Source organism: Calonectris borealis, chromosome 31 (assembly GCF_964195595.1).
Source record: "Calonectris borealis chromosome 31, bCalBor7.hap1.2, whole genome shotgun sequence".
In the NCBI taxonomy this organism is placed as follows: Eukaryota; Metazoa; Chordata; class Aves; order Procellariiformes; family Procellariidae; genus Calonectris; species Calonectris borealis.
This window is the reverse complement of record NC_134342.1, coordinates 533443-547182: the sequence shown is the minus strand read 5'-3', so window position 1 is coordinate 547182 and position 13740 is coordinate 533443. Positions and strand designations below refer to the sequence as shown.

General features: G+C 76.5%; 2 protein-coding genes across 7 annotated transcripts; both read right to left on the bottom strand.

Annotated features, from left to right (window-relative positions):
• Positions 1-578: 578 nt before the first annotated feature.
• Positions 579-13084, bottom strand: CLPP (caseinolytic mitochondrial matrix peptidase proteolytic subunit). The gene is given in 8 exon segments (XM_075134078.1): positions 579-844; positions 921-1026; positions 1710-1775; positions 1777-1898; positions 2783-2879; positions 3399-3465; positions 12806-12951; positions 13049-13084. Coding segments are annotated over 8 exon segments (813 nt in total). The 3' UTR covers positions 579-671.
• On the bottom strand, positions 4833-12699 carry LOC142073917 (uncharacterized). Of its 6 annotated transcripts, none has more exons than XM_075134202.1 (12): positions 12118-12669; positions 11050-11378; positions 10393-10555; positions 9850-9969; positions 9625-9777; positions 8944-9017; positions 8406-8584; positions 7454-7558; positions 6880-6969; positions 6293-6347; positions 5888-6228; positions 5090-5297 (listed from the first exon to the last, which is right to left on the bottom strand). In XM_075134202.1, the coding sequence occupies exons 1-12, from the start codon at positions 12599-12601 to the stop codon at positions 5282-5284; spliced, it is 2109 nt and encodes a 702-aa protein (XP_074990303.1). In that variant the 5' UTR covers positions 12602-12669; the 3' UTR covers positions 5090-5281. The 6 variants fall into 6 exon arrangements, 4 of the variants coding, with proteins under 4 accessions (XP_074990306.1, XP_074990303.1, XP_074990304.1 ...); XR_012670493.1 differs by having other exon boundaries at positions 5160-5225; positions 5668-6228; positions 12118-12668; XM_075134203.1 differs by having other exon boundaries at positions 5279-5328; positions 12118-12670.
• Positions 13085-13740: the final 656 nt, after the last annotated feature.

The following is a 13740-nucleotide window of genomic DNA, read 5'->3' as shown; positions in this document are numbered from 1 at the left end:
GTGCACATATGGGGGCTATGGGGCTCCTGGGGGCTGTGGGGCTCCTGGGGGGCTGTGGGGCACATGTGAGGGGGCTATGGGGGTTCCTGGAGGGGGCTGTGGAGCACATGGGGGGGCTCCTGGGGGCCCTATGGGGCACATATGGGGGCTCCTGGGGGGCTATGGGGCACACGGGGGGGGGGGCTGGAGGACTCCTGGGGGCCCTATGGGGGCTCCTGGGGGGCTATGGGGCACAGGGGGGGGACTGGAGGACTCCTGGGGGGCCTATGGGGCACATATGGGGGCTCCTGGGGGCCTATGGGGCACATATGGGGACTATAGGGCACATGGGGGGGCGTGGGGGGCGGCTGTGGGGCTGGGCAGGAGGGCACAGGGCCCACGGGGGGGCCATGGGGTGAATAGGGGGGCTTGGGGGGGGGCACCCCACAAGTGTGGGGCAGACGTAGGGCTGGGGGGGGGGATACAGCTCTGGGGGAGGGGTACAGCTGTGGAGAATGGGGGGGGGGCTGGTGCCCCCCAAATCCTTCTGAGCACCCCCCGATCCCTCCCAGCCCCCCTCCCAGCCCCCCAACACCCGGTCGGGGTCCGCAGCCCTTTAATTCCCGCGGGGGTACAGCCAAACCGCGGAGGGGGGCACCCAGCCCCCCCCCACCCCCCCTCTCCCCGGGGTCTCAGGGTGCCGGGGGGGCGGCGGGGGGCACGGCGGGGGGGGGAGGGGGCTCCTTCTGCACCAGCCGGGGCTCGTCCTCGCCGCGGGGGGGGGGGTGCACCAGCACCCGGTCCAGGAGCCCGAATTCCTGCGCCTCCACGGGGCTGAGGTACCGGTCCCGCTCCATGGCCGCCTCTGGGGGGGCAGGGGGGGGCTCAGGGGGGGGGCTGGGGGGTGTGGGGGGGTCGGGGGGGGGTCGGGGGGGTCTCACCGATGACGGGGAGGGGCTGCCCCGTGTGCTTGGCGTAGAGGGCGTTGATCTGGCGCTTGAGCTGCAGGATCTCCTCCGCCTGGATGGCGATGTCGGTGGCCTGGCCCTGGGGGGGCACGGGGGGGGGCAGGGACACGCGTGGGGGGGTGGGGAGGGGGGACACGGACCCCCCCCCCACCCCGGGGGTTTGGCACCCGGCCCACCCGCGGGTCCTGCGCCCCATGGGGGGGGTCCGGGGGGGGGGTCCCGTCCCTGCCCCCAGCCTTGGGGAGGGTCCCTGGGGGTCCCGTCCTGTCCCCTGGGGGGGTCCCGTCCTGTCCCCTGGGGGGGGTCCTGTGCCATCCCATGGGGGCCCCCAGCCCCATCCCCAACCCACAGAGGTCCCATCCTGCGCCCCATGGAGGTTCCTTGGGGGGTCCCCAGCCCTGGGTGGGGGTCCCCATCCCCCAGACGCCCCCTCCCCCACGGGCTGGCAGACCCCACAGCAGCTCCCACCCCCCCCTTGTACCCTTCCCCCCACCCCCTGGGGGGGGTCCCAGCTGCCCCAACCCCCCGCACCCCTCCCCCCATCCCTTGGGGGGGTCCCAGCTGCCCCACCCCCCCGCACCCCTCCCCCCACCCCTTGGGGGGGGTCCCAGCTGCCCCACCCCCCCGTACCCCTCCCCCCATCCCTTGGGGGGGGTCCCAGCTGCCCCACCCCCCCGTACCCCTCCCCCCACCCCCCGGGGGAGTCCGGGCTGCCCCTGTACCCTTCCCCCCACCCCCTGGGGGGGTCCCCCCCCCCCGTACCCGCGCCCCGCCCGAGGGCTGGTGCACCATGATGCGGGCGTTGGGCAGGGCGTGGCGCTGGCCCCGGGGCCCCCGCGGCCAGCAGCAGGGAGCCCATGCTGGCCGCCTGCCCCACGCACCAGGTGCAGACGGGGGTCAGGACGTACTGCATGGTGTCGTAGATGGCCAGCCCCGCCGTCACCGCGCCGCCTGCGCCAGCCGTCAGCACCGCCCCCGGGCCCCCGCAGCCCCCCAAAACCCCGCAGCCCCCCAAAACCCCCACAGCCCCCCAAAACCCCCCAAAACCCTCCACTGCCCCCCAAAACCCCCCAAAACCCTCCACTGCCCCCCAAAACCCCCGCACCCCCCACTGCCCCCCACAGCCCCCCAAAACCCCCACAGCCCCCCACAGCCCCCCAAAACCCCCACAGCCCCCCACAGCCCCCAAAACCCTCCACTGCCCCCCCAAAACCCCGCACCCCCCACTGCCCCCCACAGCCCCGCCGTCACCGCGCCGCCTGCGCCAGCCGTCAGCACCGCCCCCGGGCCCCCGCAGCCCCCACAGCCCCCACAGCCCCCCCAGGGCCCACAAACCCCCCTGGGGCCCCCAAACCTCCCAAAGTTCCCCCTAAGTCTCCCCAGGGCCCCCAAACCCCCTCCAAACACCCCCAAGTCCCCCCAAACACCCCCAAGTCTCCCCCAAATCCCCCCAAAGCCCCCCAAACCCCCTCCAAACACCCCCAAACCCCCTCCAAACACCCCCAAGTCCCCCCAAGTCCCCCCCAAACCCCCTCCAAACCCCCCCAAGTCCCCCCAAACACCCCCAAGTCCCCCAAATCCCCCCAAAGCCCCCCCAAACCCCCTCCAAACACCCCCAAGTCCCCCCAAACACCCCCAAGTCCCCCCAAAGTCCCCCAAAGCCCCCAAGTCCCCCAAAAGCCCCCCAAAGCCCCCCCAAACCCCCTCCAAACACCCCCAAGTCCCCCCAAAGTCCCCCCAAAGCCCCCCCAAACACCCCCAAGTCCCCCCAAACACCCCCAAGTCCCCCCAAAGCCCCCCAAAGCCCCCCGAACCCCCGAGCCCCCGCCCCTCACCGGGGCTGTTGATGTACATGTGGATGGGCTTCTTGTTGCTCTCGGACTGGAGGAAGAGGAGCTGCGCGATCACCAGGCTGGCCAGGCTGTCGTCGATCTGGGGGGGCACGGCGGGGCGTTGGGGGGGCCCCGGGGGCGGGGGGGGAGGCCCTGGGGAGGGGGAGCCTGGGGGTTGCGGGGTGGGGGACCCAGAGTTGGGGGGCCCAGGGGGTGGGGGGGGCCTCCCAGGAGGGTGGAGGAAGGGCCCGGGGGTTTGGGGGTCCCCAGCCGGGACCCCCCAGGGGGTGGGGGGGATGGGTACAAGCAGGGGGGTGGGAGCTGCCGTGGTTCTGCCAGCCCGTGGGGGAGAGGACTGAGGGAGGGGGTGTCTGTGGGGGATGGGACCCCCCCCGGTTGGGGACCCCCCCCCGGTTGGGGACCCCCCCAGGAACCCCCGTGGGGCGCAGGATGGGACCCCCGTGGGTTGGGGATGGGGCTGGGACCCCCATGGGGCTGGGACAGGACCCCCGTGGGGGACAGGACAAGGGACCCCCCGGGGTGGGGGCGGGGCGGGGGGTCCGCCCCTCCCCGGCGGGTGGGGGGGGGGGCAGGGTTTGGGGGTCCCCCCGGCACCTACCGGCCCCATGACGCAGACGATGCGCTCGCGCAGCAGCCGGGAGTAGATGTCGTAGGCGCGCTCCCCCGGCCCTGGGGGGGGACGGGGGTCAGGGGGGCCGCGGGGGGCGGGGGGCGGGGGAGGGGCGCGGGGCCCCCGGACTCACCGTCTGCTCCACCACGATGGGGATGAGGGGGGGGGGCGCGGGCGGGCGCCGTCCCGTGGAGGCTGCGGCGGGCGGCCGCCCCCCAGGCCAGGCGCAGGGCGCGCTGCGGGGGGGTCAGGGCCGGCCCAGGCGGGACCGGGACCGACCGGGACCCCCCGGGACCCGGACCCCCCCCCCGCCCCGGGACCGGGACCCCTCCCCCCCAAACCGCCCCCCCTCCCGCCCCGGACCGCCCCCTGAGACCCCCCTGTAACCGGGGTCCCCGCCGGGACCCCCATAACCGCCCCCCGTCGCCGGCCCCCCGTTACCGGCCCCCCCCCCCCGCCCCGTGCGCCCCCAGGCCGGGCCCCCCCACTCGTGCAGGGACCCCCCCGGCCACCTCCCCCCCTTCCCAGGCCCCTCCCCGGCCCCGCAGCCGCCCCCTCGCCGCGACCCCCCCGGTGCCGCCCCCCCGCTCCCCGGTACCGGCCCCCGGCCCCTCACCGCCACCCCGGGCCCCATGGCGCCCCGGAAGCGCTTTGCGCCCCGGAAGCGCTCAGAGCGCCACCCACGTGACCTCCCCGACACCCCCCCCCCCCGCGCCGTGCCGGCCCCGCCCTCTCCTCACCGACCCCGCCCCTCCCCGCAAGCCCCACCCCCTCCCTGTCACGTGACGCCAGGGGACTGCATTTCCCGCCCTGCCCCGCGGCCCGGCCGCCATGACAGCGCCGGGCGCCCCCGCCCTGCGGCCCCTGCGGCCCCGCCGCGGCCCCTACAGCCCCGCTATAGCCCCGCTATAGCCCCTATAGCCCCCCTACAGCCCCGCTACAGCCCCTATAGCCCCGCTACAGCCCCGCTATAGCCCCTATAGCCCCCCTACAGCCCCGCTGCGGCCCCTACAGCCCCGCTATAGCCCCTATAGCCCCCTACAGCCCCGCTACGGCCCCTATAGCCCCGCTACGGCCCCTATAGCCCCGCTATAGCCCTTACAGCCCCGCTATAGCCCCGCTATAGCCCCCCTACAGCCCCGCTATAGCCCCGCTGCGGCCCCTATAGCCCCGCTATAGCCCCTATAGCCCCCTACAGCCCCGCTGCAGCCCCTATAGCCCCGCTATAGCCCCTATAGCCCCACTACAGCCCCGCTATAGCCCCCCATAGCCCCGCTATAGCCCCTATAGCCCCCCATAGCCCCACTATAGCCCCTATAGCCCCCCTACAGCCCCGCTATAGCCCCTACAGCCCCCCTATAGCCCCTATAGCCCCCCTACAGCCCCGCTATACCCCCCCATAGCCCTGCACACACGTCACAGAGCCCCTATAGCCCCTTTATAGCGTCGTTACAGCCCCACGGCCCCGCGAGCACCCACAGGCTGGCGCTGGGGCCTCGGGAGTGAGGGATCCGTGTGGGATCCGTGAGGGATCCACGTTGGGTCGCTGTGGGATCCCTGAAGGATCAGGGTCAGATCCCTGTGGGATCCCTGTGGGATCCGTGGTGGGTCCCCATGGGATCCCTGTGGGATCCGTGGTGGGTCCCTGCGGGATCAGGACCGGATCCATGTAGGATCCCTGTGGGATCCGTGGTGGGCCCATGTCGGGCCCGTGTTGGATCCTCTCGGGATGGGCACGGCCCCACCGAGGGTCCGGCCGGGTCCGTGAGGGACCCACGGCGGTCACGTGGGCCTGGGGGTCGCCGTGGGTCAGCGCTGAGGTCGTGTGGGTCGCCGTGGGTCGCCGTGGGTCCGTGTCAGAGCCGCGTGGGTCACTGTGGGTCAGCGCTGAGGTCGTGTGGGTCACTGTGGGTCAGCGCTGAGGTCACCGTGGGTCACTGTGGGTCAGCGCTGAGGTCATGTGGGTCACCGTGGGTCACTGTGGGTCACCGTGGGTCCATGTCAGAGCCGCGTGGGTCCTGTGGGTCAGCGCTGTGGTCGTGTGGGTCACCGTGGGTCGCCGTGGGTCAGTGCTGTGCACCGTGGGTCACTGTGGGTTGCCGTGGGTCAGTGCTGTGGTCACCGTGGGTCGCCGTGGGTTGCCGTGGGTCAGTGCTGTGGTCACCGTGGGTCGCCGTGGGTCGCCATGGGTCGGTGCTGTGGTCACCGTGGGTCACCGTGGGTCACCGTGGGTCGCTGTGGGTCGTGCTGTGGTCACCGTGGGTCACCGTGGGTCGCCGTGGGTCACCGTGGGTCAGTGCTGTGGTCACCGTGGGTCGCCGTGGGTCGCCGTGGGTCGGTGCTGTGGTCACCGTGGGTCACTGTGGGTCGCCGTGGGTCGGTGCTGTGGTCACCGTGGGTCACCGTGGGTCGCCGTGGGTCGGTGCTGTGGTCACCGTGGGTCACTGTGGGTCGCCGTGGGTCGGTGCTGTGGTCACCGTGGGTCACCGTGGGTCGCCGTGGGTCGGTGCCGGGGCCGTGTGGGTCGCTGTGGGCCCGGCCCAGCCCAGCACCTCCTCGGGGGTGGGCAGGAAATGGCGCTCGTAGCCTGACCCCCCGGGGGGGCCCGCGGCTGCGTGTCCGTGTCCGTCCGTGTGTCCGTGTCCGTCCGTGTGTCCGTGTCCGTCCGTGTGCCCGTGTCCGTGTCCGTCCGTGTGTCTGTGCCCGTGTCCGTGCCCATCCGTGTGTCCGTGTCCGTCCCCTCTGGGCTCAGCTCCACCAGCGTCACCGGCGGCTCCTCGGGGGGGGGACAGGGCGGCCCCCCCAGCTCGGGGGGGTCCTGGGGGGGGGAAGGGTCAGCGGGGCCCCCCGTGCCCCTCCCCCCCGCCCCTCCCCCCCCTGACCTGGCGCGCGGCGCGGCTGTGCCGGGGGTCGGGGACGGGCAGCGCCCGGCGGCACCTGGGGAGGGGTCACTGCTCAGGGGGCTGCTAATTACCCCGCCCCCTAATTACCCCGCCCCCTAATTACCCCGCCCCCAATTACCCCGCCCCCGTTATCGCCCCCGTTCCCACCGACCCCCCCATCGCTTGTTACGCCCCAATCAGCGCTAATGACCCCATTAACATCATCACTTTATTCATCACTTCATTAGCACTAATTATTCTCCATTAATTAATTACCCCCACTAATTACCTCGTCAGCCTTTAGTGCTCCCTCCCGGCCTCATTTACCCCCGGCAGCGTTAATTGCCCCTTCGTTAGCACCAACTGCCCCCAGCGGCACTAATTACCCCGCTGGCTGTAGCCACAGCCCCATTAGGCCTCATTACGCCTCAATTAGCATTATTAATCCATTAGCATTAATTATCGTTAGCATTAATTATCCGATATTAAGCACACCACCCCACCCCCCCCCGGAGTGCGGGGGACCCCCGGCCGCCCCGCATCACCCATTAATGACCCCGCTAATGACCCCGCTCGTTAGCGCTCACCAGGGGCGCAGGCCCCGGGCCAGGAGGGCGGCGGCAGCGACGGCCACGGCTCCGCAGAGGAGGGGGACCAGGGGGGCTGGGCGGGGGGCGCTGGGGGGGCGGGGGGGGCTGCCTGTGACCCCCAGACCCCCCAAAACCCCCCCCAGAGCCCCCCGGAGCCCCCAAACCCCCCCCCAAACCCCCCAGAGCCCCCAGACCTCCCCAGACCCCCCCAGACCCCCCAAACCCCCCCCAAACCCCCCCAGTCCCCCTGGAGCCCCCAAACCCCCCAAAAACCCCCCAGACCCCCTCGGAGCCCCAGACCCCCCAAACCCACTGGAGCCCCCAGACCCCCCCAAAAACCCCCCAGTCCCCCCTGGAGCCCCCATACCCCCCCCAAAACCCCCCGGAGCCCCCAAACCCCCCCAAAACCCCCCCAGCCCCCCCCGGAGCCCCCAGACCCCCCAAACCCCCCAGACCCCCCAGACGCCCCCAAACCCCCCCAGGCCCCCCGCACCCCCCCAACCTCCCCCTGGGACCCCCTTAGAGCCCCCCCACCCCCCAGCCCTGAATGGCCCCCCAGGGCCCCCCTCACCCCTGGGCTGGGCGTCGGCCTCCATGGGCGGGGCGGCCCCCGCCCCCCCCCCCGGGTAGAGGCTGTGGACCCGCACCCGGTACCGGGCCCCGGGGCGCAGCGGCCCTGGGGGGGGGCAGGCGTGGGGGGGGCAGGGGGTCTGGGACCCCCAGTGCCCAGCCAGTGCCCCCCAGCACCCCCATTGCCCCCCAGAGCCCCCCCAGTGCCCCCCGTGCCCCCCAGCACCCACCCAGCACTCCCCAGTGCCCCCAGCACCTCCCCAGTGCCCCCCCAGCACCTCCCCAGTATCCCCCAAGCACCCCCCAACACCCCCCCATTGACCCCAGCGCCCCCACCGCCCTCCCAGTACTCCCCAGTGCCCCCCAGTGCCCCCCCAGCACCTGCCCAGTACCCCCCAACACCCCCCCATTGACCCCAGCGCCCCCCCGCGCCCCCCCAGTACTCCCCAGTGCCCCCCAGTGCCCCCAGCACCTCCCCAGTATCCCCCAGCACCCCCCAACACCCCCCCATTGCCCCCCAGCGCCCCCCCGTGCCCCCCAGCACCCTCCCAGTACTCCCCAGTGCACCCCCCAGCACCCCCCAACACCCCCGGAGAGCCCCCCCAGCGCTCAGCCAGGGCCCCCCAGCGTTCCCCAGTGCCTCCCAACACCCACCCAGTGCCCCCCAGAGCCCCCCCAGCACCCCCAACACCCCCGGAGAGCCCCCCCAGCGCTCAGCCAGGGCCCCCCAGCACCCCCCAGTGCCTCCCAACACCCACCCAGTGCCCCCCAGAGCCCCCCCAGCACCCCCCCATGCCCCCTAGCACCCACCCAGCACTCCCCAGTGCCTCCCAGCACCCCCCCAGCACCGCCCCGTCCCCCCCCCGAGCCCACCAGCCCCCCCCAGCCCCCCCCCAGAGCCCCCCCGTCCCCTCCCCAGTACCCCCCAGTACCTCCCAGTGCCCCCCCCTCACCTGGCAGGAGGGCGCTGTGGGCCCCGGGGGGGCAGCGGAGCCAGTCGAGGGCCCCCCCGCCCCCACCTCGGCCCACTCCACCAGGTACCGGGGGGCCGGGGGGGGCCCCCGCTCCCACCACACCCCCAGCCCCGGCCCCGGCACCGGCTGCACCCGGACCCCCCGGGGGGGCGGCAGGTCTGGGGGGGGACAGGGGGGTCAGGGGGGGGCGCCCGGCCCCGGGGGGGGCCCTGGGGGGTTTGGGGGGTCCCCACCTGTGCGGTCGAGGCGGAGGCGGGCGGGGGCCGAGGGCCCGGGGGGGCCCCAGGCGGCGACGCTGGCGCTGCGGGTGCCGGGGGGAGGGGGCAGCGGCAGCAGGGGGGGCGCAGGCGCTGGGGGGGGCCCCGCTCCCGCTCCACCGTCACCGTGTACCCCCGGCCCCCCCGGCCCAGGGTCCTGCGGGGGGGAGGGGGGCAGGCTCAGCCTGGGGCTGTGGGGACCCACCCCCCCCACCCCCATCCGGGGGGGCCCAGCCCCCCCCCCCCGGGGCCGCACCCACCTTCCAGAGCAGGATCGGGCCCTGCTCCCCCCCCTCCGGCTCCTGGCGCCAGACGTCCAGCGGCTCCCGCAGCCCTGGGGGGGGGTCAGTGCACCCGCCCGGGGACCCCCCACCCGGGGACCCCCAGCCCCAGGGACCCCCCACCCGGGATCCCCTGTCCCACAGGGACCCCCCCACCCAGGGACCCCCGGCCCCACAGGGACCCCCCACCCAGGGACCCCCACCCAGGGACCCCCCACCCGGGGACCCCCAGCCCCAGGGACTCCCCAGCCCTGGGGACCCCCCACCCGGGGATCCCCTGTCCCACAGGGACCCCCACCCAGGGACCCCCCACCCGGGGACCCCCAGCCCCAGGGACCCCCCACCCGGGGACCCCCCACCCGGGGATCCCCCACCCAGGGACCCCCAGCCCCAGGGACCCCCCCACCCGGGAACCCCCCCACCCGGGGACCCCCCACCCAGGGACCCCCGGCCCACAGGGACCCCCCACCCAGGGACCCCCACCCAGGGACCCCCCACCCGGGGACCCCCAGCCCCAGGGACTCTGCAGCCCTGGGGACCCCCACCCCCATGGGACCCCCCACCCAAGGCCCCCTGCCCCACGGGACCCCCATCCCTAGGGACCCCCCACCCAGAGCCCCCCCCCTCCGCGCCCCCCCCCCGCTGCCCCCGGGCACCCACCGTGGGGGGGGAGGGTGAAGGCCTGGGGGGGGCTCCAGTCGCTCCAGAGGCCGCCCTCCCCCGCGCAGCGCCCCTGCACCTCGTGGGGCCCCCCGGCTCCAGCAGCCCCCCCTCGAACTCGAACCCCTCGGGCTCCAGGTCGGCCTCGGGGACCTGTGGGGGGGCGTCAGCGGGGGGACCCCGCCCCCCCCGGGCCCCCCCGGCCCCCCCGGCCCCCCCCCTCACCAGGGTCCAGGTGCGGTGGCCGTGGGACCGGTAGCGCAGGGCGCAGCGGGGGGGGGCGGCCGCCCCCTCCCCCCCCGGGGGCCACGTCCAGCGCACGGAGGGCGGGGGGGAGGGGTCCACCTGCAGCCGGGGGGGCGGCGGCTTCACTGGGGGGGGGGGCACGGCCTTAGGCACCCCACGGGGGACCCGGGCACCCAGGCCCCCCAGGGGGCACCGCACCCCACATCCCCCCCCCCACCTCCACCCCCAGCCCCACCCCCCAGCCCCCCCCAGCCCCCCCCCACCCCCCCCACCACCCAGCCCCCCCACCCCCCACCAGCCCCCCACACCCCCCACCCGCCCCCCCACCCCTCCAGCCCCCGCCCCCCCCCACCCCCCCACACATCCCCAGCCCCCACCCCCCCAGCCCCAGCCCCACACCCCCCCCAGCCCCCCCGCCCCCCCACATCCCCCACACCCCCACATCCCCCCCCCAGCCCCACATCCCCAGCCCCCACCCCCCCCAGCCCCCCACCCCCCCCCCCCCCCCCCCGCCGGGGGTACCGATGTGGTCGAGGAGAGGTTGAGGGGGGCCGTCAGCCGCCGCCCCCCCGGCCCCTGCGCCCACACGGCGTAGACGTCCCCGGCCGTCAGCGCCGCCCGCGGCACCAGCACCCACGGCTGCCCCACGGGCGCCCGCGCCGTCCCCGGCCCCACGGCCACGCGCCTGGGGGGCGACGGGCATGGGGGGGGCTCCGCGGCCAGGACCCCTGCCCCACCGAGAGCCCTGCCCCACCGAGACCCCCACAGAGACCACTGCCCCACAGAGACCCCCTGCCCCACTGAGACCCCCTGCCCCACAGAGGCTCCCAGCCCCACAGAGACCCCCTGCCCCCGGAGAGACCCCCGCCCCATGGAGACCCCCTGCCCCACGGAGACCCCTGCCCCACAATGGACCCCTGCCCCACAGAGGCCCCCCTGCCCACCGAGACCCCCTGCCCCACGGAGACCCCCAGCCCCCCAGGACCCCCTGCCCCCCGGCGGCCCCAGCCCCCCGGGACCCCCAGCCCCCCGGGACCCCCTGCCCCCCGGCGGCCCCCAGCCCCCCGGGACCCCCAGCCCCCCAGGGCCCCCCTGCCCCCCGGGACCCCCAGCCCCCCGGGACCCCCTGCCCCCCGGCGGCCCCCAGCCCCCCGGGACCCCCAGCCCCCCGGCACTCACATCTTGAGGCTCTGGTAGCGCAGGACGAGGGGCCCGGGGGGGGGCTGGGGGCCCCCCCAGCTGCAGTTCATCCCCCCCCGGGGGCTGGGGCGGAAGCAGCGCAGCTGGGGGGTGCCTGGGGGCACAGCGGGGGGGGTCGGGGGGGGCCAGGCGTGCGGGCCCCTCCCCCCACCCGAGCCCCCCGGGGGACCCCTCTGTCCCCCGGGGGGGCAGGGCCCCACCTCCCCGCGTGGGGCCGGCGCCCAGCAGCAGCAGCAGCAGCAGCAGCCGGAGCCCCCCGGCCCCCCCGGGGCCCCCCATGGCCTCGGCCGCCCGCAGCTCCCCACGGCCTGTGGGGAGAAACCGGAGCCCTGGCACCCGCCCCCGGGGACCCCCGGGGGACCCCCCAGGGAACTGCTGGGACCCCCAGGGGTCCCCCAGGGGCCTCCAGGACCCCCCAGGACCCCCACCGGACACCCAGGGACCCACAGAGCCCCCCCCAGAGAACCCCAGGGACCCCCACTGGACACCCAGGGACCCACAGGGACCCCCCAGGACCCACAGAGCCCCCCAGAGAACCACAGGGATCCCCACTGGACACCCCCAGGGACCCACAGGGACCCCCCAGGACCCACAGAGCCCCCCTCAGAGAACCCCAGGGACCCCCACAGGACACCCAGGGACCCACAGGGACCCCCCAGGACCCACAGAGCCCCCCCCAGAGAACCCCAGGGACTCCCACAGGACACCCAGGGACCCACAGGGGACTCAGGGCCCCCCCAGGACCCACAGGGGACCCCCAGGGCCCCTCCCAGGGACCCACAGGGACCCCGCAGGACCCCCAGGACACACAGGGGACCCCCAGGGCCCCCCCAGGGCCCCCCAGGGACCCTCCCAGGACCCACAGGGACCCCGCAGGACCCCCAGGACACACAGGGGACCCCCAGGGCCCCCCCAGGGCCCCCCAGGGACCCTCCCAGGACCCACAGGGACCCCGCAGGACCCCCAGGACACACAGGGGACGCCCAGAGACCCCCCCAGGGGCCCCCTCCCAGCCCCACACCCCGCCGGGGGCCGGGGGGGCCGTACCTGCCGCTCGCTGCCGGGGAGGAAATGACTCAGGGCGCGACACCCCCGGCCCCGCGCGGGGACCCGGGCGCCCCAACCCCAACCCCCATCCCCCCCGCCCGCAGGCACCCGCCCACCACACCCCCGCGGGGAGCCGGGCACCCGCTGCCCCCCCGCCGTGGGGCCCAGCATCCTGGGGGGCCGGGATAAGGCCCCGGGCAGGGCGTGCCCCCCCCGAGGCCCACGATAAGGCCCGGGGCGTCCGGCCCCACAGCGACCGGGGGGCAGGGGAGGTCACGGGGGCTCGGTGCCCCATGGGGGTCCCGGGGCCGTGGGGCTGGGGAGGGCGGGCGGCTCTGGCTGCCCCACAGGGCTGCGCTATGGGGCTGGGTCCCACATCGCACCCCAGAACCGGTGCCATGGCGCCCCATAACCGGCCCATGGTGCCCATAACCGGCCCATGGCGCCCCATAACCGGCCCCTCCCGCCCCATAACCGGCCCCATGGCGACCCAAAACCGGCCCCATGGTGCCCCATAACCGGCCCATGGCGCCCCATAACCGGCCCATGGCGCCCCATAACCGGCCCCTCCCGCCCCATAACCGGCCCATGGTGCCCCACAACCGCCCCATGGCGCCCCACAACCGCCCCATGGCGCCCCACAACCGGCCCCTCCCGCCCCACAACCGGCCCCTCCCGCCCCACAGCCCGGCCCGTCTCCCCGCGCAGGCCGGGGCGCTCATGGCGACCGCAGGCCCCGTTGCCATGGCGACCGCGGGCCTTCCCGCGCCTCCAGGGCCGCCCCCCCCCCGGGGCCTCGCGCTTCCCCCGGCGCCGTGAGGTCACCGGGCGGCGCTGACGTCACCGGGGGGCGCCCGCGGGGGGGGGGGGAACCTAGGAAAATCAGGCTGGCGCTGACGTCACGCGGCTGTGACGTCGGCGGCGGGACTACGGTTCCCGGCGGGCCCCCGCCGCCGCCGCCGCGCATGCGCGGCCGCCGCGCCCGCCCGCCCGCCGATCGGCAGCCGCGCCGCCCAATCGGGCGCCGCCAGCTCCCCGCGCGGCCCCTCCCTCCCCGCCCCCCTCAGGAAGCGCCGACGGACGCGCGGGGCGGCCAATGGGGTGGCGGCGGGGCGGGGCCGGCGCGGAGCGACGCGGGCCTCCCCCAACCGGCGGGCGGCGGCGGCGGGCGGCGGCCAATGGGCGCGGGGGGGCGGGGCGCGGCGCGGGCGGCCCCGCCCGCCGCCGAGGCGGGTAGCAACAGTTGCCCCGGTGAGGGAACACGGAGGGCGCCATAGCCACGGTCGCCGTGGCGACCGCGCTCCGGCCCCGGCCCGGCCCCGCCGCCCGCGCCCGCCGCCCCCGCCGCCCCCGCCGCCCCCCGCCGCCGGGCCGGGCCGGGCCGAGCCCCCGCGGGCCCGGGCAGGTGGGTCCGCGCGGCGCCGCGCAAGATGGCGGCGGGGGGGGCGGGGGGGGCCGGGCCCGGCGGCGGCGGCGGCGGCGGCCCCGGGATGGAGCCGGGCCCGGGCCGCGGGGGGCGGGGCCTGCCGCGCGCCCCGGCGATTGGTGGGCGGGCGGGCCAATGGGGGGAGGCGGGGCGGTGGGGGGAGCCAATGGCGGCGCGCGGCGGGGGCGGGGCGCGGC

Excerpts from the sequence above, each read along its gene's own strand:
- LOC142073917 (XM_075134203.1), bottom strand. The coding sequence starts at position 12,601 with ATGGGGCCGGTTATGGGGCGGGAGGGGCCGGTTATGGGGCGCCATGGG. Across the intron at positions 8,585-8,943 it reads GCCCGATCCTGCTCTGGAAG|ACCTGCCGCCCCCCCGGGGG; the intron begins GTGGGTGCGGCC and ends GTCCCCCCCCAG. Across the intron at positions 7,559-8,405 it reads CCACAGCGCCCTCCTGCCAG|GGCCGCTGCGCCCCGGGGCC; the intron begins GTGAGGGGGGGG and ends GCCCCCCCCCAG.